Source organism: Saccopteryx leptura, chromosome 11 (genome assembly GCF_036850995.1).
Source record: "Saccopteryx leptura isolate mSacLep1 chromosome 11, mSacLep1_pri_phased_curated, whole genome shotgun sequence".
In the NCBI taxonomy this organism is placed as follows: domain Eukaryota; kingdom Metazoa; phylum Chordata; class Mammalia; order Chiroptera; family Emballonuridae; genus Saccopteryx; species Saccopteryx leptura.
In genome coordinates this window covers 60,983,999-61,005,141 of record NC_089513.1, presented here as the reverse complement: position 1 = coordinate 61,005,141, position 21,143 = coordinate 60,983,999, and the positions used below count along the sequence as shown (strand labels likewise).

Genomic DNA, 21,143 nt, shown 5'->3' with positions numbered 1-21,143 from the left:
CTATATTCATCAGGGATATTGGCCTATAATTTTTTCTCTTTGTGTTGTCTTTGCCTGGTTTTGGAATCAGAATTATGCTCGCCTCATAAAAGGGGCTTGGAAGTCTTCCTTCCTCATGAATTTTTTGAAATAGCTTGAGGATAGGAGTTAGTTGTTCTTTGAATATTCGATAGAATTCACTTGTGAAGCCATCTGGCCCCAGACTTTTCTTTGTTGGGAGTTTTTTGATAACTGTTTCGATCTCATTTGTTGTAATTGGTCTGTTTAGGTTTTCTGATTCTTCCAGATTGATTTTTGGAAGATTGTATGTTTCAAGGAATTTGTCCATTTCATCTAGATTGTCTAGTTTTTTGGCATACAGTTCTTCATAATATTTTCTTACAATATTTTGTATTTCTGTTGTGTCAGTTGTTATTTCTCCCCTCTCATTTCTAATTTTATTTATTTGAGTCCTCTCTGTTTTTCTTGGTGAGTCTGGTTCAAGGTTCATCAATCTTGTTTACCTTTTCAAAGAACCAGCTCCTAGTTTCATTGATCCTCTGTATTATTTCTTTAGTCTCTATGTCATTTATTTCTGCTCTGATCTTTATTATTTCCTTCCTTCTACTACATTTGGGCTTTACTTGCTGTTTTTTTTCTAGTTCTTTTAGATGCAGGGTTAAGTTGTTTATTTGAGCTTTTTCTAGCTTCTTTAAGTGTGCCTATAGTGCTATGAACTTCTCTCTCAGTACTGCTGTCACTGTGTCCCATAAATTTTGAGTTGTTGTATGCTCGTTATCATTCGTTTCTAGGAATTTTTTTATTTCTTCTTTGATCTCATTCTTAATCCATTCGTTATTTAACAACCTGCTATTTAGTTTCCATGTGTTTGAGAATTTTTGAGCTTTTCTGTTGTGATTCATTTCTAATTTCATGCCATTCTGATCAGAGAAAATGCTCGATATGATTTCAATCTCCTTAAATTTGTTGAGACCACTTTTGTGCCCTAACATGTGGTCTATCCTAGAGAATGTACTATGAGCACTTGAAAAGAATGTATATTCTGCTGCTTTAGGGTGAAAGGTTTTGAAGATATCTATTAAATCAAGTTGATCAGTGTGTCCTTTAAGTCTGCTGTTTCTTTGTTAATTTTCTTTCTTGAGGATCTGTCTAGTGATGTTAGTGGGGTATTAAAATCCCCTACTATTTTAGTATTTCTGTTGATCTCTCTCTTTATATCCATCAAAGTCTGCTTTATATATTTAGGTGCTCCTATATTAGGTGTGTAGATATTTATAATAGTTATATCTTCCTGTTAGATTGCTCCGTTTATCATTATGTAGTGGCCTTCTTTATCTCTTACTATATTCTTTGTTTTAAAGTCCATTTTGTCTGATATAAGTATTGCTACCCCAGCTTTTTTTTCATTTCCATTTGCATGAAATACTTTTTTCCATCCTTTTACCTTGTGCATCTTTTTTTTGTTTTGTTTTGTTTTTGTTTTTTTTACAGTCACAGAGAGTCAGAGAGGGACAGACAGGTATAGACAGGAACTGAGAGAGATGAGAAGCATCAATCATCAGCTTTTCGTTGCGACATCCTAGTTGTTCATTGATTGCTTTCCCATATGTGCCCTGACCGCGGGCCTTCAGCAGACTGAGCAACCCCCTGCTCAAGCCAGCAACCTTGGGTCCAGACACTTCAAGTGTTTTTTTTCTTTTTTTCTCAAGCCAGATGAGCCCGTGCTCAAGCCAGCGACCTCGGGGTCTCGAACCTGGGTCCTCCGCATCCCAGTCCAATGCTCCATCCACTGCGCCACCACCTGGTCAGGCCCTATGTGCATCTTTTGTTCTAAGGTGTGTTTCTTGTATACAGCATATGTACAGGTCCTGTTTTCTTATCCATGCAGCTACCCTATGTCTTTGATTGGATCATTTAATCCATTTACATTTAAGGTTATTATTGATATATAGTTGTTTATTGCCATTTTATTCTTTAAAGCTGTATTCCTCTTTTGCTATATTCTTTTCCCACTTTGATCTGTTTACACCATGCCGCTTAACATTTCCTGCAGCATTGGTTTGGTTGTAATGAATTCCTTGAGATTTTTTTTGTCTGGAAACTTTTTATTTCTCCTTCAATTTTAAATGATAGCCTTGCTGGATAAAGTAGTCTTGGTTGTAGGTTCTTGTTCTGCATTACTTTGAATATTTCTTGCCATTCCCTTCTGGCTTCAAGTGTTTCTGTTGAGAAGTCTGATGTCATCCTTATGGGGGCTCCTTTGTAGGTGATAGCCTTTTTTTAAAATTTAGTTATTCACTTTAGAGAGGAGAGGGAGAGACAGAGAGAGAGCAAGAGAGAGAGAAGGGGGGGAAAAGCTGGAAGCATCAACTCCCATATGTGCCTTGACCAGGCAAGCCCAGGGTTTTGAACTGGCGACCTCAGCATTTCCAGGTCGACGCTTTATCCACTGTGCCACCACAGGTCAGGCCGATAGCCTTTTTTTCTCTAGCAGCTTTTAATATTTTCTTTTTATCACTTAGCTTTGGTATTTTAATTATGGTGTGTCTTGGTGTAGCTTTCTTTGGGTTTCTCTCTAATGGAGTTCTCTGTGCTTCTTGAACTTGTGAGAGTTTCTCCTGCATTAATTTAGGGAAGTTTTCAGCTATGATATGATTGAACAGAGTCTCTATCCCCTGTTCTTTCTCTTCTTCTTCAGGAACCCCTATAATGCAGATGTTATTTCTTTTTATGTTGTCATAGAGCTCTCTAAGAGTTTCCTCAGACTTTTTGAGTCTCTTTTCTTTTTTCTTCTCTGCTTTCATGCCTTCATTCCAGTTGTCCTCTAACTCGCTGATTTGATCCTCAGCTCTATCCATCCTGTTTTTAATTTCTTCCATTGTGGTCTTCATTTCTGATATTGTATTTGTCATCTCCGACTGATTCTTTTTTAATATTTCAATATCCTTTTTATACTTGCTATTTCTTTATTTAGGTGTTCGTAATGACCATCCATTGTTGTTCTAAGATCCCTAAGCATCCTTACAATTATTTTGAACTCCGCATCTGGAAGTTTGGTTATTGCCATATCACTTAGTTCATTTCCTGGATGTTTCTCTTGTGGTTTCATTTGGATTGCACTTCTCTGTCTTCTCATTGTATCTGTGTATTTGGGTGTTTTGTTTGTAGAGCTGGTTGAGTCTAGGCTTGGTGTTATCTGCCTCCAGTTTTCAATTGTGTTATTTCTAGGTCTTCTTGGGTTGGTATCAGCTATTATTTGTAATCCACTTTCGTATTTGGGCGCCTTTGAAGTCTTGGTTTGTTTGTTTTCTTAACAGGTGATTGTCTTGTTTCCTGATCTCAGCAGGGGGGCTTATTTGAAACTGTATCCAGGAATGCAATGGGTGTGACCTGAGGCTCTGAAGTCCTCTTCTGCCAGTTGATCTCTCTGGGGGCGGGTTGCTTTCTCAGCTTCAGTAGGGGCAAGTGTATCTCAGATCTCCATGGAGACCTGAGTTACTGCCCCTCCTCCCCACTTCTTGTTTTCAGCTGTGTCTTGTTGCACGGATTGGAGCTGGAGAGATGTCTGGAGATCTGTGACCTGGAAGTACTTTTGTATTTTGCTTTGTGGAAGGATCAACCCCTCCCCCAGTTATGGCTGCCTCCAGCACTGAATGAGCCAGCTTTTCATTTCGTCACCTGCATTCCTCTCCCCCTCACCATCTGTCTCTCTCTCTGTCCTTTCTTTTTGGAAGACAAGTGGGCCCTTTCAACACACCTTGTTCCCTGGTCGCCAGGCAAATGGCTGTGAGCAGTATTTACTGCTCTTTTCTTGGAGTGAGAGCCCAGCCTCACCACCCCCTCTGTTCCTGTAAGCAGGGGAGATTCAGGCGCTCCCTACCAGGTTTGTTGTGGCTTCTTCTTTGCTCCTTGGTTTTTGAGAGCTGTTCTCGTAGTCCAGATTTGATTTTTCACGCTGATTGTTCATAAATTAGTTTATAATCCAGTTCAGTAGTGTGAGCTGGGAGTCTGTGCGTCTGCCTACTCCACTGCCATCTTCAGGTCCTGCGGCATCTTAGTTGTTCATTTATTGCTTTCTTATATGTGCCTTGACTGGGGATCTCCAGCCAAGCCAGTTACCTCTTGCTCAAGCCAGCAACCTTGGACTTCAAGCCAGCGACCTTTGGGCACAAGCCAGTGACCGGGGGGTCATGTCTATGTTCCTGTGTTCAAGCTTGTGACCTCAGGGTTTTGAACATGGGTTCTCCGCAGCCCAGGTTGATATTCTGGCCACTGTAGTACCGTCTGGTCAGGTCAATTTTTATTTCTTTGGTTGGTAATAAGGATGAAGTTTTTTCAAGGAATTCTCCTTCTATGCTGGTTGGACCTCTGTAATGATCCTTTTTCATTTTTTGGAGTGGGGATTGTTGATGGTTTTTAAAATAAATTTAAAATGAGTATTTTTATGTTGAATGCTCTTTTAGATGTTGACATTCATTTTTATGGGTATGAGATTGAGTGGTATTTTGAAGAAATGATATGAATGTTTTTGTTTTCTAGCTGGTTTAGGTGAATTCCGAATTCGTGATCTGAATGATGAAATTAACAAACTGCTACGAGAGAAAGGACACTGGGAGGTCCGGATAAAGGAGCTGGGCGGTCCTGATTATGGAGTAAGTAAGCAGAAGACCCTGTGGCTGTTGGGGTGAGTTTGTGAGCTTTCAAGAAGACTGGGTAGGTCCTTTCTAGGAGCCTGCAGCTCCCAGCCTGTGTCTACCAGAGGGCAGGCTCTCAAGAAATGGAAGAGGCTTGCTTGACCAGGCAGTGGCGCAGTGGATAGAGCATCGGACTGGGATGCGGAGGACCCAGGTTCGAGACCCCTACGTCACCAGTTTGGGTGCGGGCTCATCTGGTTTGAGCAAAATCCCACCAGCCTGAGGCCAAGGTCGCTGGCTCCAGCGAGGGGTTACTCGGTCTGCTGAAGACCCACGGTCAAGGCACATATGAGAGAGCAATCGATAAACAACTAAGGTGTTGGAACGCACAATGAAAAACTGATGATTGGTGCTTCTCGTCTCTCTCCATTCCTGTCTGTCTGTCCCTGTCTATCCCTCTCTCTGACTCACTCTCTGTCTCTGTAAAAAAAAATAAAAAAAAATAAAAAAAAAAAAGAAATGGAAGAATGCTTGAAATAGTGCCTGTTGATGTGGAAACCTATGAAAAGAATAGGTTGAATAATGCTTGAAGACTCCTCAGCTCAGATCCCAAGCAGATAGGGTAACTGCGTCCACCAGTCAGATGTTCTGTGCAAGCCTTTTATTCTCTCTGGTCCTTGTTTAAAATTTCCATGCCCTCTTACATCCTTCTTTGAACTTCCTGGGAATTGGAGCAGCCTTTATTGGATTTTTACCTGAAGGGGCTTTGGAACACTCCATTCTTTCCTTTCTTTGGGCTTTTATAAATGTAATACTTTCAAGCTTTTAGGACTGAGACCCATTGTAAACACACTCGCACATTTTATATCACAACCTAGTAAACACAAAATATGCTGAAAAAATACATAGTATGTGTTGATATACTTTGGTATTTTATGTTCTCTTCTATTTTGATTTTTAAAAATTAATTATTGTGACCCACTTAAGATTTTATGACCCATAACTAAGTCTCAACTTTGAAAAATACTGCCCCAGAGCTTGCATTGTTCATCTATTTGTATAGAGATCTGCCTCAGGTCATTTGAACCAGAAGCACTATAAAATTAATATACAAGATATTTTTAGGTTCCACTACTGCAAATCAACATTAATGTTTCTATATATTTCCTTCCAGAGCTTTTCACTGCTTAGAATTTTATTTTCATATACTATATATAAAAATAATACATGTAGAGTTTCAGTTTTATAAGGTGAAACGAGTTATGGTGATAGATGTTTACATGACATGAATATTTAATACTATTTTTGATGTTCACATAAGAATGGTTAATTTTGATATGTGTATTTTACCACAATAAAAAAAGAAAAAATAGCCTGACCAGGTGGTGGCGCAGTGGATAAAGTATCCACCTGGGATGTTGACTACTCAGGGCCGAAACCCCAAGGTCACCAGCTTGAGTGCCAGCTTACCAGCCTGAGTGCGGGTTACCAGCTTGAGTGTGGGATCATAGACATGACCCCTATGGTCACTGCCCTGAGCCCAAAGGTCTCTGGCTTGCAGCCCAAGGTTGCTGGCTTGAACAAGGGGTCACTGGCTCAGCTGTAGCACCCTGGTCAAGACATGTATGAGAAAGCAATCTGTGAACAACTAAGGTTTCACAAGTACAAGTTGATGCTTCTCATCTCTCTTCCTTCCTGTCAGTCCCTGTCTGTCTCTCATTTGTGCTTTTGCACGTGAACTAAAATAATAATAATAATAATCATACAGTATCATCAAATTCAGAAAAGTATAAGGAAGCAGAACATTTAATTATAATCCCATTACCTGTGCAATACTTGAGTATTTCCTTCCATTGTTTTTTTATGACATAATTGATTTCATACTCCCTATATGTATAATTTTGGTTCTAGGTTTTGTGTTTCTTTTCAAAATGGTGTGTTTTTTTTGTTTTGTTTTGTTTTTACAGAGACAGAGAGTCAGAGAGAGGGATAGACAGGGACAGACAGACAGGAATGGAGAGATAAGAAGCATCAATCATTAGTTTTTCATTGTGTGTTGCAACACCTTAGTTGTTCATTGATTGCTTTCTCATATGTGCCTTGACTGTGGGCCTTCAGCAGACTGAGCAACCCCTTGCTGGAGCCAGCGACCTTGGGCTCAAGCTGGTGAGCTTTTGCTCAAACTAGATGAGCCCACGCTCAAGCTGGCAACTTCGAGATCTCGAACCTGGGTCCTCTGCATCCCAGTCCGATGCTCTATCTACTGTGCCACTTCCTGGTCAGGCTCAAAATGGTGATTTTGATGATAGAAACTATATATACTTTTATGCAAAAAATATAATTTAAAAAATATAAAATTTACAAAATACAAAAATATTATATATATTTTAGATGTGATATAGGACAGTGGTCCCAAACCTTTTTTGGGCCACGGACCGGTTTAATGTCAGAAAATATTTTCATGGACCGGCCTTTAGGGTGGGATGGATAAATGTATCACGTGACCGAGACAAACGTCAAGAGTGAGTCTTAGACGAATGTAACAGAGGGAATCTGGTCATTTTTTAAAAATAAAACATCGTTCAGACTTAAATATAAATAAAACGGAAATAATGTAAGTTATTTATTCTTTCTCTGCGGACCGGTACCAAATGGCCCACAGACCGGTACTGGTCCACGGCCTGGAGGTTGGGGACCACTGATATAGGATATACAGTATAATGTATTTTTCTACCATCCAAGAATACTGCTATTAACATTTTCTAGAATTTTTTTCTGTGGATATATGTTTATTTTTACAGAAATTATTTCATATTTAACTATATGCTTTGTTCATATAATACTATAGTATATTAGGAGCATAAAGCATTTTTGAGCTAACAGAATGTTGCAGAAATATATAGTAAATTATCATATATACTTTATACAGATTTACCAGTTAACATTTTTCTTTATTAGCTTTACCATTGTCTGTGTATACCATAATATTTATTTTTCTGAACCCATTTGAAGCTTAACTATGTGATGCTCCTTTATGCCTTAATACTTCTACGTGCATTTTCTTAGAATAAGAATATTATATGAGAATACATGGTAGAGTTACCAAGTTTGACATTTAACTCTGATACAATCACTTAATCTACTTGGCTGATTCAGCGATTTTTCCAATAATGACCTTGCATTTCCCCTTCTAGTATGGGAACTAGTCCGTGATTGCATACTGCATGTAATTGTCGACTTCATCATTTTAAATGGATTGAATTCCATCTTTAGATATTTGATTTGTCTTCTGCTTGTTTTGGTGTGCAATTTTTTTAAAGCTTTTGTCATTTAACATGATAAGCATTTTGCAAAGTCAACACAAGAACCATCATTATAAAACCATCATATTAAAAAAAAACCCTATCATTGTTAAGGTATAGAATAAATTCCAACCATGAATTTGCTATAACTTACTTAAATCATCTTACTACTTTTAGGTATTTAGGTTGATTTTTTAAAAATTTAGGTTGATTTTGAAGGGATTAAAAAGTACCTAAATATTTTTATTTGTACATAAATATTTTCCATGTTAAACATTATTATCTTAAAATACATTTGTAAGCATGTAAACAGAGGTTTTAAGGATCAAATCCATTTTATCTTTTTCCTTCCCAATAAGAAAGTTGGCCCTAAAATGCTGGATCATGAAGGAAAAGAAGTCCCTGGAAATCGAGGTTACAAATACTTTGGCGCAGCAAAAGATTTGCCTGGTGTAAGAGAGCTATTTGAAAAAGAACGTAAGTAATTAATATTTGGGTGGGTTTTAGCTTCAATTTATTTATTATTTTAGGTGAGAGGAGGGGAGATAGTGAGGCAGACTCCCACATGAACCCCGACTGGGATCTGAAAGGCAGAAACTGTGGGACAAACCGAGAAGGAGGCTGGTGTGTTCCACAAGGAAAGTTTATTTTAAAAGCTCCTGGATGCAAGCTGGCTGAGATCAGCAAAGGGTTGCAGCCCCGAGCTGTGGAGGAAGCATTAGATACAGGGGTTTGCCACAGCATTTGCTGGCATGGGGTTGCCTGAGCCTGGACATGCGCAGATTAGCATATCTTGGTTGGTGGCCTTGGTTACAGACTGTCTTCCTTTCCCAAATCTCAGGTCCCTCATGATAGCCTTGTCCCAAGGACATTTCCCAGAACTTTCCCTAGGTAGGAGGGAGTTGTTTAAGGGGAGGGGGAGGTTGGGTGAGGGAGATGCTTAAGGAAGAAGTTGTTACAGTGGGAGTTTGGGTGAGGGAAATTTGAGTTTTAGAGGGGCTTTGGATTTAAAGGAGCCCTGAACCTAAACCTGACAGGATCCACCCAGCACCCTCCCCTCCCAATCTGGAGCCAGTGCTCGAATCAGTCGAGCCACTGGCTGCACAAGAGGAAGAGGGAGAGAAAGGGGAAAGGTGTAGAAGCAGATGGTTGCTTCTCCTGTGTGCACTGACCAGGAATTGAACCAGGGACATCCATACACCAGGCCGATGCTATATCCACTGAGCCAGCTGGCCAGGGCCACTTTTTTTTTTTTAACATTACAAATAGGCTTTTATCTGTCACCATTAAAGTTCTGAATTTTAAACAAATCTTTGGACTGGGGGTTCACATTCATCAGCTCGTTCAACTTTAGTCCCTGTCTCATTTCTAGGAGCTTTTCTAGGTTTGCTGTCTTCACCATGGAGCTCTATAAGTTCTCGCAGTTCATACTTTGGCTTCCTTAAAATTTTTACTTTTTCTTTCTTTTTTAAGTGAGAGGAGGGAATATAGACAGACTTCTGCATGTGCCCCAACGAGGATTCACGCAGCAATTTTTCTCTGGGGCCGATGCTCGAATCAGCCAAGTTATTCTCAGTGTCTGGAGCCGACCCTCGAACCAGTCAAGACCCTGGCTGCGGGAAGTGAAGAAGGAGGGAAGGGGGAGAGGGAGGAGGATAGAAGCAGATGGTCATTTCTCCAGTAAGGCTCTTGAGCTGCCTTTCTTGGAGGATAAAGTTTACGTGGGTGAAATCTCCTAGGGGCAGTGCAACAGGATTATACTCATGGGGGTCAGGGCCTCCAGGCATTAAAATTGTTAGAGACCATAGTCTCTTGTAATGTGTCCAGGTTTATTACTTTTAGGAGAGTCAGTCAAAATAGTCTTAAGTGTAGTAGAAAAACATCCAGAAATTTTAAGAGTATTATTAAACATAAACCATATAGGTATATTATTTGTTTTTTCATGGAATGAGAAATTTGAATTTGTTTTATGTATAATAAAAGAATTAGTGATTCTTTCAAGAATTTTGTATGATTACTAAAGACAGGTATATCATCTCCTCCCTAAAGAACAGGCTTAATTAATGGTGGATTTGGAATATAAGCCCAATAAGATTTGTTTTGTCCAATAGTCCCAACAGTAAGTATTTGAATTGAAATTACAGCTAGCATAGCAACAAACATAGTAGTATGGTTACGATGTATATTTTGTTAATTACAAATTAAATCAGCCCTTTCAGATAACACCTTCAACTGGCTCCAAGTTGGTGGGTTGACATTTTGAGTAGAGTGAGCCAGCCATTGACCATAATAGGGAGGTTGTAGAGCTTCCTGTAGTGACAGTCGTTGCATCACTTAAGTAACAGTTTTATATGGAAATTTTCTTGATGATTTTTGCTGAAGAGTCACCAGTGACGAAGGTGGCACAGGAGTCTCCTTTGGGCTAGACAAATAAGGAGGAGGATGGATCCCCTGACTGGGGATCAACCCGGGACATCCACATGCTGGGCTGATGCTTTATCCACTGAGTCAACCGGCCAGGGCAAGTATTACTCTTCTAACAAAGACATCAGGGAATGGATAAATAGATTGGCACGCCTTTTCTATGTCTGTTCTAGTGCTGTTGGCAATCAGTTTTTTTTTTTTAAGAAAGGAGAGAAAAGGGTTTGGGGGAGTAGCAGGAAGTATCAACTTGTATGCTGCTTTTATGTGCCTTGACCAGGCAAGCCTGGGGTTTTGAACTGGGGACCTCACATTCCAGGTCAATGCTTTATCCACTGTGCAACCACAGGCCAGGCTGGAATTGATTTATTGATCACATTTCTCAAGTCATTTGTCTGTACCTCTTGGGTTATGATTTTTATCATCTTCCAGATTTGGCAGACTGTTGGTGCTGAGCCTATGAGGTCTTCTGAACCTGATTGCTGTGTTTCTTTAGTGAAACCAAAACAGAATAGATAAAGCAAATAATTATCAGTAGTCTTGAGATTAACAAGAGCTTCAATCACAGCCTTCTGCTTTTGAACATGGAACACATTTTGTCATTAGTCAAGCAGTTTTCTCCTTGAACCTCCTTGGTAATTATTAGCTTGAATTTTCTAAATGCAACTTCATCATTCTCAGATCAACTAGGCTCACTTCAAAAAACACAACCCTTGCAACCATCAGGTGCAATTTGGGTTCCTTGAGTTCTTGTAACTAGTGCTTTTCTAATATTTCTCATATTGATCATAGCTGGTGCTTTCACATCATACCAACCTTTGTTGGAAAGCTGATCAAGCATTTTCTTCTTGACTCCCTTTCTGCTGCTTTTATAAGGTGCTTGTTCTTGCTGGCTATCATGCTGCTGCTTAGAGAGCCAAAAAACTAGTCTTGAATCATCATAACAGTAGATATGCTATATGCTGGGTGCTTTTCTTATATTATTTCTTTGCTTTTAAATTTTAATCATACATTTTATTCAACCCAATATATTATCCATTGAATATGCATTCGTTAAAATATTACATCATACTTTCTTCCTTTGAAGTAAGTTAGTATTTACAGCACATCTCATGTAAGTTTATCCTTATGTATTTTTCTTGTTGTTGTTGCAGTTGTGAAAGGTATTTTTTGTTTGTTTGTTTTAGGTGAGAGGAGGGGAGATAGTGAAGCAGACTCTTGCGTGCACCCTGACCAGAATCCACCCAGCAACCCCGTCAGGCTCTAGTACTGAACTACTTTTAGTGCTTGAGGCTGAAGAACTTGGACCAACCAACCAAGCTATCCTCAGTGCCTGAGGCCATACTCAAACCAATCGAGCTACTGGCTGCAGGAGGGGAAGAGGGAGAGAAGGGGGAGAGAAGAGGGAGAGAGAGGGGGAGAGAGAGGGGGAGAGAAGCAGATGGTTCCTTCTCCTGGGTGCCCTGACTGGAAATTGAACCCAGACATCCATATTCCAGGCTGACACTCTATCCACTGAACCACTGGCTAGGGCTGAAAGGTAATTGTTTTTTTAGTTTTTTCTGGAGGTTCATTGTTGGCATATAGGAAAGCAGTAGACTTTTTTTTGTATATTGATTTTGTGTCCTGAGACTTCATTGAAGATTTATTGTTTCTATAGCTTTTTGTGGAGTCTCTGGCATTTCTATATATAGGATCATGTCATTTGAAAATGTGGTACCTTTACTTTTTTCCTGGAATGGATGCCTTTTATTACTTTCTCTTGCTTGATTGCTCTGGCTAAAATTTCCTGTACTATGTTTAATAAGGGTGGAGAAAGTGAGCATCCTTATCTTGTTCCTGATTTTAGAGGAAAAGCTTTCAGTTTTTCACCATTTAGTATGATATTAGCTGATAGTTTGTCATATATGGCTTTTATTATGTTGAGGTACTTTCATTTTATACCCATTTTATTGATTGTCTTAAACATTAATGGATGTATATTATTGAATACCTTTTCTTCAGGTATTGGTAGAGTCATATGATTTTTGTCCTTTGTTTTGTTGATGTGGTGTATTACTACATTGGCTGATTTGCATATGTTGAACTATCCTTGTGCTGCTGTATCCAGAGGTTTGTCAATTTTATTGATCTTTTCAAAAAACTAGATCTTTGTTGTATTAATTTTTTTCAAAATGTTTTTGTTCTCTATTTCATTTAATTCTGCTCTAATTTTTAATATTTTTTTTCTTCTGCTGACTTTGTGTTGCCTTTGTTGTTCTTTTTCTTGTTCTTTAAGATGTAATGTTAGGTTGTTTACTTGGGATCTTGCTTGTTTCTTGATATAGGACTGTAATATAAACTTCCCTCTCATTACTGCTTTTGCTGCATCCCAGAAGTTTTGATGCATTGTCACTTTTGTTTGTTTACATATCTCTTTTGATCTCTGCTTTTATTTCTTCTTTTAGTAATTTTTTTTAGAAGTATGTTGTTTAATTTCCATATTTTTGTGGGTTTCCTTACTTCCTTTTTGCAGTTGAATTCTAATTTCAAAGACTTATGGTAGAGAATATGCTTGGTATAATTTCAGTGCCCTTGAATTTGTTGAGGTAGTTTTGTGACCGAACATATGGTTTATCCTTGGGAATGTTCCATGCACCCTGGGAAAACTGCATAATCTGATGTTCTGGGATGAAATGTGTTGTAAATGTCTATTATGTCCTTTTGATATAGTGTGTCATTTAAGGCATACTTTATCAAATGGCACATTTAAGGCACACTGTTGATTTTCTATTTGGATGATCTATCTAAAGCTGGCAATAGTGTATTAAGATCTCCAACTATTACTGTGTTTTAGTCTGTTTCTATTTTCAGATTGGTTAGTACATATCTTATATATTTTGGTGCTCCCTGACTTAGTGTATATATATCAAGAAGTGTTATATCTTCCTGATTCAGTGTCCCCTTTATCATTATCAAATGTCCATCTTTGTCTCGTTACATTTGTTGTCTTGAAGTCAGCATCGTCAGATATTAGTATGGCTACACCTGCTTTTCTTTGGGTATTGTTTGCTTGGAAAATTGTTTTCTATCCTTTCACTTTGAGTCTACTTTTGTCCTTGCAGCTTAGATGTGTCTCCTGAAAGTAGCATACGGTTAGGTTTTGCTTTTTGATTCCATCTGCTACTCTGTGACTCTTTATTGGTGAATTTAGACCATTTAAATTTAGGGCAATAATTGATGCTTGAGGATTTTCTGTAGCCATTTTATGTTTTGTTGTCTGGTAGCTCTGTATCTTATTTGTTTCTTCTCTTTTGTGTTTTTGTCAGTTATTTTTTGTTTGGTGGTATTTCATATTTCTTTTCCCTGTTTCCTCTTTTTTTTTTTTTTTGAGTGAGAGAGACAGGCATGAAGAAGAAAGATGAGAGCATCAGTTCTTTGTTGCAGCACCTTAGTTGTTCATGGATTGTTTTGTCATATGTGCCTTGACTGGGGGCTACAGCAGAGCAAGTGGCCCCTTTCTCAAGCCAGTGACTTTGGGCTCAAGCCAGTGACCCTGGAGTCATGTCTGTTACCCTGTGCTCAAGCTGGTGAGCCCTCGCTTAAGCTGGATGATGCACCCACGCTCAATCCAGTGACCTTAGGGTTTCGAACAAGGGTCCTGTGCATCCTAGTTCAATGCTCTATCCACTGTGCCACTGCCTGGTCAGGCTTCCTCTTTTTTTTTTATGCGATGTGTTTCAGTATTGGTTTTTTTCATGCATGGTTAGCATTAGGATATTAAGAGAAAAATTTTCGTATATGTAAGAGTCTTTTGTCTTATGAGTGCTTCTGCACTCTGTTCTCTGCTACTTCAGATCTTTATCTTCTCCCCCCCCCCCTTTTTTTTATCTTCTCCTCTTTTATGTTATTGTCATAGATTATCTTTGTTTTATATAGTAACCTTGTTGGGATATTACTTGTAGTTTTGTATTGTTTTGTTCTTTGTATCAGAATAACACCTTTGAGTATTTTTTGCAGTGGCTTTTCTTGTGATACATTCCCTCAGCTTCTGTATGTCTAGAAAAGTTTTTATTTTTCATATTTGAATTATAACTTTGATATATATAGTATTCTTGGATGGTAATTACTCTGTTTCTGTACTTTTAATGTTTGGGTCTACTGTCTTTTGGCTTGTAGAAGTCTGATGATAACTTAATGGGCCTTCCTTATACTTTATGTTCTTCTTTTCTCTAGCTGTCTTGAGAATTCTTTTTTTTTTTTTTACAGAGACAGAGAGAGAGTCAGAGAGAGGGATAGATAGGGACAGACAGACAGGAGCGGAGAAAGATGAGGAGCATCAATCATGAGTTTTTCCTTGCGACACCTTAGTTGTTCATTGATTGTTTTCTCACATGTGCCTTGACCGTGGGCCTTTAGCAGACCGAGTAACTCCTTGCTGGAGCCAGCGACCTTGGGTCCAAGCTGGTGAGCTTTGCTCAAACCAGATGAGCCCATGCTCAAGCTGGCGACCTTGGGGTCTCGAACCTGGGTCCTCTGCATCTCAGTCCGACGCTCTATTCACTGCGCCACTGCCTGGTCAGGTGAGAATTCTTTTTTTGTCATTGAATTTTGACAGTTTTATTATGATGTGTCTTGGAGAAGGTCAGTTTAGATTAATATAACTCAGTGTTCTGTTTGCTTCTTAGATTCAAGGATCTAACTTTTTCCATAGGCTTGTAAAGTTCTCATTAATCATTTGTTTGAATTGGCTCTCCATTCCCTTCTCCCTTCCTTCTTCTTTTTTTTATTTTTTTTTTATTTTTTTTCCCTCCCTTCTTCTTTTGATATACCCATTATTCTTATATTGCTCTTTCTGCAATTCAGACAATTCTTGTAGAACTCTCATATTTTTAAATTCATGGGTTTCTCTCTCCTCTCTGTAGCATCTCTTATTGCCTGTCTTCAGTGTCACTGATTCTGTCCTCTTCTTAGCCTTTTGTGAGTAATAATCTTTTTGCTGATAGAGGGTCTTGCCTTAATTTTGATGGCTGATGATTCATCAAGTTTTTGGTTGCTAGAGATTGGAGTGGTTGTTGTAGAAATTCTTAAAATAAGACAACAGCCCTGGCCATTTGGCTCAGTGGTAGGGCATTGGCCCAGCATGTGGAAGTCCTTGGTTTGATGCCTGGTCAGGGGACACAGGAGAAGTGACCATCTGCTTCTCTACCATTTGACCCCCCCATCTCTCTCTCTTCCTCTCCTGAAGCCTGGAGAATGGTTTGAGCAAAGTTGGCCCTGGGCGCTGAGGATGGCTCCATGGCCTCACCTCAGGCGCTGAAATAGTTTGGTTGCTGAGCAACAGAGCAGTACAGGTCTTGCGGAGGCTTGCTGGGTGGATTCTGGCCTGGGCCTATGCAGGAGTCTGTCTGCTTCCTCCTCCGTCACTTAATAATAATAATAATAATTATAAAAAGTAAGACAACAATGATGCCTGACCTATTGTGGCACAGTGGATAAAGTGTTGAACTGGAGTGCTGAGTTTGCTAGTTTGAAACCCCGGGCTTGCCCAGTGAAGCTACATACAACAAGTAGTCAATAACTAAAGTGAAACAACTATGAGTTGATACTCTTGCTCCCCCACCTCTCTTTCCTGTCTCTCTGTAAAATCAGTAAGTAAAATAAAAAAACAACAGTGAACTTTGCCCCTTTGGTTCACTCTTCCTTTCCTCCACATTGAAAATCTGTTTTTCAGTGTAGCCACCTTCATTAATTATCTTAGCTAGATCTCTGGATAACTTTTTTTGTAGCCTCTATAACAGCATTTGCTGCTTCGCCTTGCACTTTTATGGAGATGGCTTCTTTCCTTAAACCTCACAAACCTGCCTGGCCTGTGGAGGCGCAGTGCCTAGTTCCTCGACCTGGAATACTGAGGTCGCTGGTTTGAAACCCTGGGCTTGCCTGGTCAAGGCACATACCACAAAGAACAAATGAACAACTGAAGTGAAGCAACTATGAGTAAATACTTCTCGCTCCCATCACCCTCGCTCCCATCACCCTCCCCTCTCTGTAAAATCAATAAATAAACTTTAAAAAAAAAACACCTCACGAACCAACTTCTAGCTTCAGAATGATCTTCTGCAGCTTTCTCGCCGCTCTTAGCCTTCGTCTTAAGGGAATGTTGTGGCTGGTTTGGTCTTCTATCCAGACCACGGAAACTTACCCCACATCATTCCTCTGTTCCCTGGAATAGCACTTTTAAAATCCTTCAAGAACTTTTCCTTTGCATTTACAACTTGGCTAACCATTTATTACAAGATGCCAATGTTTTTACTTTATTTATTTATTTATTTTTTTTTTAGAGTGAGAGGCAGGGAGAGAGAGAGGAAGGAGAAAGATAAGAAGCATCACTTTGTAGTTTCTTCACTTAGTTGTTTATTGATTGTTTTTCATATGTGCTTTGACTGGGAAGCTCGAACCGAGCCTTACCCCTTGGTCAAGCCAATGCCCTTGTGCTCAAGCCAGTGACATTGGCCTTCAAGCCAGTGACCCCACTCTCAACTTGGTGACCTCCTGGTTTCAAACCAGGGACCTCAGAGTTCTGGATCCACTGTGCCACCACAGGTCAGGCAAGAGGCCAAGCTTTTGACTTATTTTGGCATTCAACATTCCCTCTTCACTAAGCTTAGTCATTTTTAGCTTTTGATTTAAAATGAGAGACATGGAACTCTTCCTTTCACTTGAACATTTAAGAGACCTTCTAGGGCTATTAATTGGCCTGATTTCAATATTGTTGTGTTTCAGGGAATAGGGAGGCTCAAGGAGAGGGAGAGCGTCAGGGAATGGCCAGTCAGTGAAGCAGCCACAATACATATACATGTATCCATTAATTCTATCCTCTTACATGAGTGTGGTTCCCCAAAACAATTACAACAGTAACATCAAAGATCACAGGTCACCATAACAAATGTAATAATGAAAAAGTTTGAAATATTTTGGAGAATTACCAAAATGTTACAGAGACACAAAGTGAGTAAATGCTATTGCATAAATGGCACTGATAGACTTACTTGAAGCAGGGTTGCCACAAACTTTCAGTTTTTAAAAAACTCAGTATTTGTGAAGTACAATAAAGTGAAGCGCAATAAATGAGGTATGCCTCTATTTTAATGTTGCCATTTAGTAGAACAGTAGCCTAAATATTGATACTTTATAGAAATAGTGGGAAATGAAGAGAAGAATGATACTGATATTTTCACCACTGTTGGCATTCTATTCTATTTCCTCCCAGTTTTTTTTTTTGTTTAAAAATATAATACTAAAAAAAAAAAAAAAATCTAATTCTACATTTATTAAACTCTGCTTATTTTTAAATTCATTATTCTAAAACTGCTATTGCATGTATCATTAACATCTCTTAAGAAAGGTTCATAGTTTAAATATGTTATTTATTGTGAAAGCATTACAGAGAAGTTGTAAAACACCAAAAATCAGAAAGAAAACCCTGCCCTGGATGGAGAGCTTGAGCATCACCCCAAAGTGCAGAGGTTGCTCTTCAATCCCTAGTCAGAGCACAGGGACAGATTGACATTCTTGTCTCCCTGTCTGTCTGGCTCTCCCCCTCTCTCACTATAATCAATAAACAAATCAAGAACAAAAAACTGGTCTACATTTTTACAACTAGTAGATAATGATTATTAACACGTCGATATATTTCCTTCCAATTTTTTAAGGGTTGAGTTGGAGGGGGTGGAGTTCCTAAATTGAGGTTATATGTGTTGCTTTTACTTTTTGATTTGCATTTACATTTTTCTAAATTTATTTTAATTATTCCAGTCATAGTTTTTTTTTAACAAGAAAGTGCCTAAGTTAGTCTTGATGAGTATAATTTAAAGAGTAGTTCAGTCCTCTTGATCCCTCTCCCCCTAATCTCAGTGCCCCTGCTAGAGATAACTGGTAACCATTATTTTAATTATCTGTTTGGTATGTTCACTTCCAGGCCTTTTAACATGCACTTCTGTGGTTATTCCATTAGCTAAATTTCATCAGTAGAAGTGACAGCTGACTCAATCCCAATTTACTTGAGGCAGAAAAGCCTAATGTATTGGCTCACATCACTGAAAAGGGTAGACTGCATTCAAGAATGGCTGATTCTGTGTCACATTTCTCCACGTTGTAGTTTTGACTTCCATTTTGTGTGTGTTTCTCTTTCCTCTCTGTGCTTGTGTTTGCAGATTGTCCATTACTGATTTACATTTTATTTTCTCCCAGCAATAGATTTTCCCTCCAAAAAACCCAGTTCAAGCAAGATTCCTAATTGAGTCTAGTTGATTTTGATTGAATCAAATTCCGTCCTTAAACCAGTCCCTGTGGTCATGTGCAGTGCCCTGAGCCGGCCAGGTTTCAGTCCTATACTCTGTCCTAGATGCAGCCAACATGGTGTCTACCAGTCACACCACGGGCAGAGTTGCCATTTTGTGCCTTAGGCCCGCCGAAACACAGTGGCGCTTCCATATTTGTTATGTTGTGATATCCATTCAGATCTTCCCAGTTTTACTTACAACCCTATTAGTGGATGAGAAGGATTAAAGAATAAATATTATGGCATTGATTAACCATACTTCTTGAAACCATTCCTGCTTTTGTAGACTTCTAGTTATTTCCAAAGTTTGCTGATTTGATGGTTGAAAAAAAAATTACCTTTGTTTTTTATTTATTACTAATGAAATTGATCATTACTAATTGAAATTTTCATACTTATAAATTTTTTCTTCTTAAATTATGAGCTTTTATTCTTTGACCAATCTGTTGGGTTGTCATTTCCCTTTTGATTTTCAGGAGTTAAATATTCTGAGTAGTAATCCTTAGACTGAAAATATTTTCTTCAGGACTTTCTCATTTATCTGTTTTGTTTGTAGTTTCTTTTGTTTTATCTAGATACGTATGTTTTCTCATCATGTTTTTTTTTAATTTTATTATTAAACATTATGGCATTTCAGATGTTATCAAAGCACCTGTGAAACAGCATTATTGGTGTTGGAGGTCCCCTCATCTCATATACATCCTGCAGTTAACAATCCTAGGATATTTTGTTTTCATTGTGTATAAATAATGCTGTGATACACATCTCTGTTCATAAAGCTTTGCCAGCTTCTGGGTTGTTTTTTTTTAGATGTTATTTATTCACTTTTAGAGAGAGAGGGGAGATAGACAGAGAGAGAGAGAGAGAGAGAGAGAGAGAGAGAGAGAAGAGATAGAACAGGGGGAAGGATCAGGAAGCATCAACAACTCCCATAACTGCCTTGACCAGGCAAGCCTGGGGTTTCGAACTGGCAACCTCAGCATTCCAGGTTGACGCTTTAACCACTGCACCACCACAGGTCAGGCAGCTTTTGTTTTGTTTTTAAATCAGGATAGATTTCTTTTAAATGGACTAATTAGGTCAAAGGTTTCAACACTTTTGTAGAGAAGTGCCTATTTCTTATTTTCATGAACACACATATTATATGCCTAACACTGCATAGGGGGAAGGATTGAGTGTGATAATGATGGGAAATTTAGCTAAGTTTGTGCTCTTTCTTTTAGCTCTTCCTCCTCCAAGAAAGACACGTGCTGAGCTCATGAAGGCAATCGATTTTGAATACTACGGTTACCTAGATGAAGATGATGGTGTTATTGTGCCTCTGGAACAGGAATATGAAAAGAAATGTAGGTATACAGGCATTTCATTTCAATACAGATGACATCTAGTTTCTGTTCTCTGTATTGAATAGTGTTTTTTTAAATTTTTAAAAAAATTTATTTATTGATTGATTTTAGAGAGAGGAGAAGGAGGAGAGGGGGAGAGAGAGAAAGAGAAATACTGATTTGTTGTTCCACCTATTCATCAATTCATTGGTTGCTTTTTCCCGGGGATTGAATCTACAACCTTGGAATACTGGGACAGTGCGCCAGCCAACTGAGCTACCCGGCGGGGGCCTCTGCTTTTCTTTTGAAACCTGGTTTTTAAATAGTGCTTTATGCCAGAAGGGAGATTTTTTGTTGCTAATGGTCTTCAGAGGAAATGGTTTACTAATGACATAACCCTCAATAACTATGAGGCATTTAGCATGGTGTTGGGCTAGAAGGAGTATGTTGGGGAAACTACAGAGTGGCATCTGACCTGGTCCCTGTCCATCAGGGTTTGCTATGTAGATCCTTACCAGAATGACCTTCCTTGATATCATGAAGTGGTGTCCACTTAAGGAGATTTAAGTCAGCTCTAAAAACAGTTAATGAGTTTCAGTGTAGAGCAAGATGGGTCTTCTTTTCTGAGAGCTTCCTCCATATTGAACACTATGCTGAGCTTTTATGGATGTTCTTTTGAAGCCTCATGACAACTCTGTGAAGCATATGTTAGTGCTACTCCCCTACTCCTAACATTGAGCTAGCTTTTAAAAGCAGGTGGTAAGGAGTTGGCGCTCTTTGCCAGCATGCTGTGCAACTGCATCTCTCTGTTCACTTGCGGGCACATCAGGGAGCCATCCAGGTCCTGTCTGTTTCCCTCCCACCAGGGCAGAATAAAAGTGTCTCTTTCCTGAGGGAACATCTTGGCGTTGCCCTGCATAGTGTTTGAAGCTTATTTAGAGACCAAAGTAACACTTGCTGTCCCTTGTCTACAGTCAGAGCCGAATTAGTAGAAAAGTGGAAAACAGAGAGAGAAGCTCGGCTGGCAAGAGGAGAAAAGGAAGAGGAGGAGGAGGAGGAAGAAGAGATCAATATCTATGCTGTCACCGAGGAGGAGGTACTGGGGGACAGCAAGGGACCCTGGTGCTCACTACCTTCTGCT

The 21,143-nt window shown here is 39.1% G+C and overlaps 1 protein-coding gene across 1 annotated transcript in view; it reads left to right on the top strand.

The window, feature by feature from the left end:
- The window catches only part of ISY1 (ISY1 splicing factor homolog), a 42,598-nt gene that overhangs the window by 15,466 nt on the left and 5,989 nt on the right, over nt 1-21,143 (top strand). Inside the window, exons 6-9 of the mRNA XM_066352507.1 lie at nt 4,540-4,652; nt 8,296-8,413; nt 19,901-20,023; nt 20,977-21,098. Coding sequence (XP_066208604.1) covers nt 4,540-4,652; nt 8,296-8,413; nt 19,901-20,023; nt 20,977-21,098 — 476 coding nt within the window. The remainder of the gene's footprint in view (nt 1-4,539; nt 4,653-8,295; nt 8,414-19,900; nt 20,024-20,976; nt 21,099-21,143) is intronic.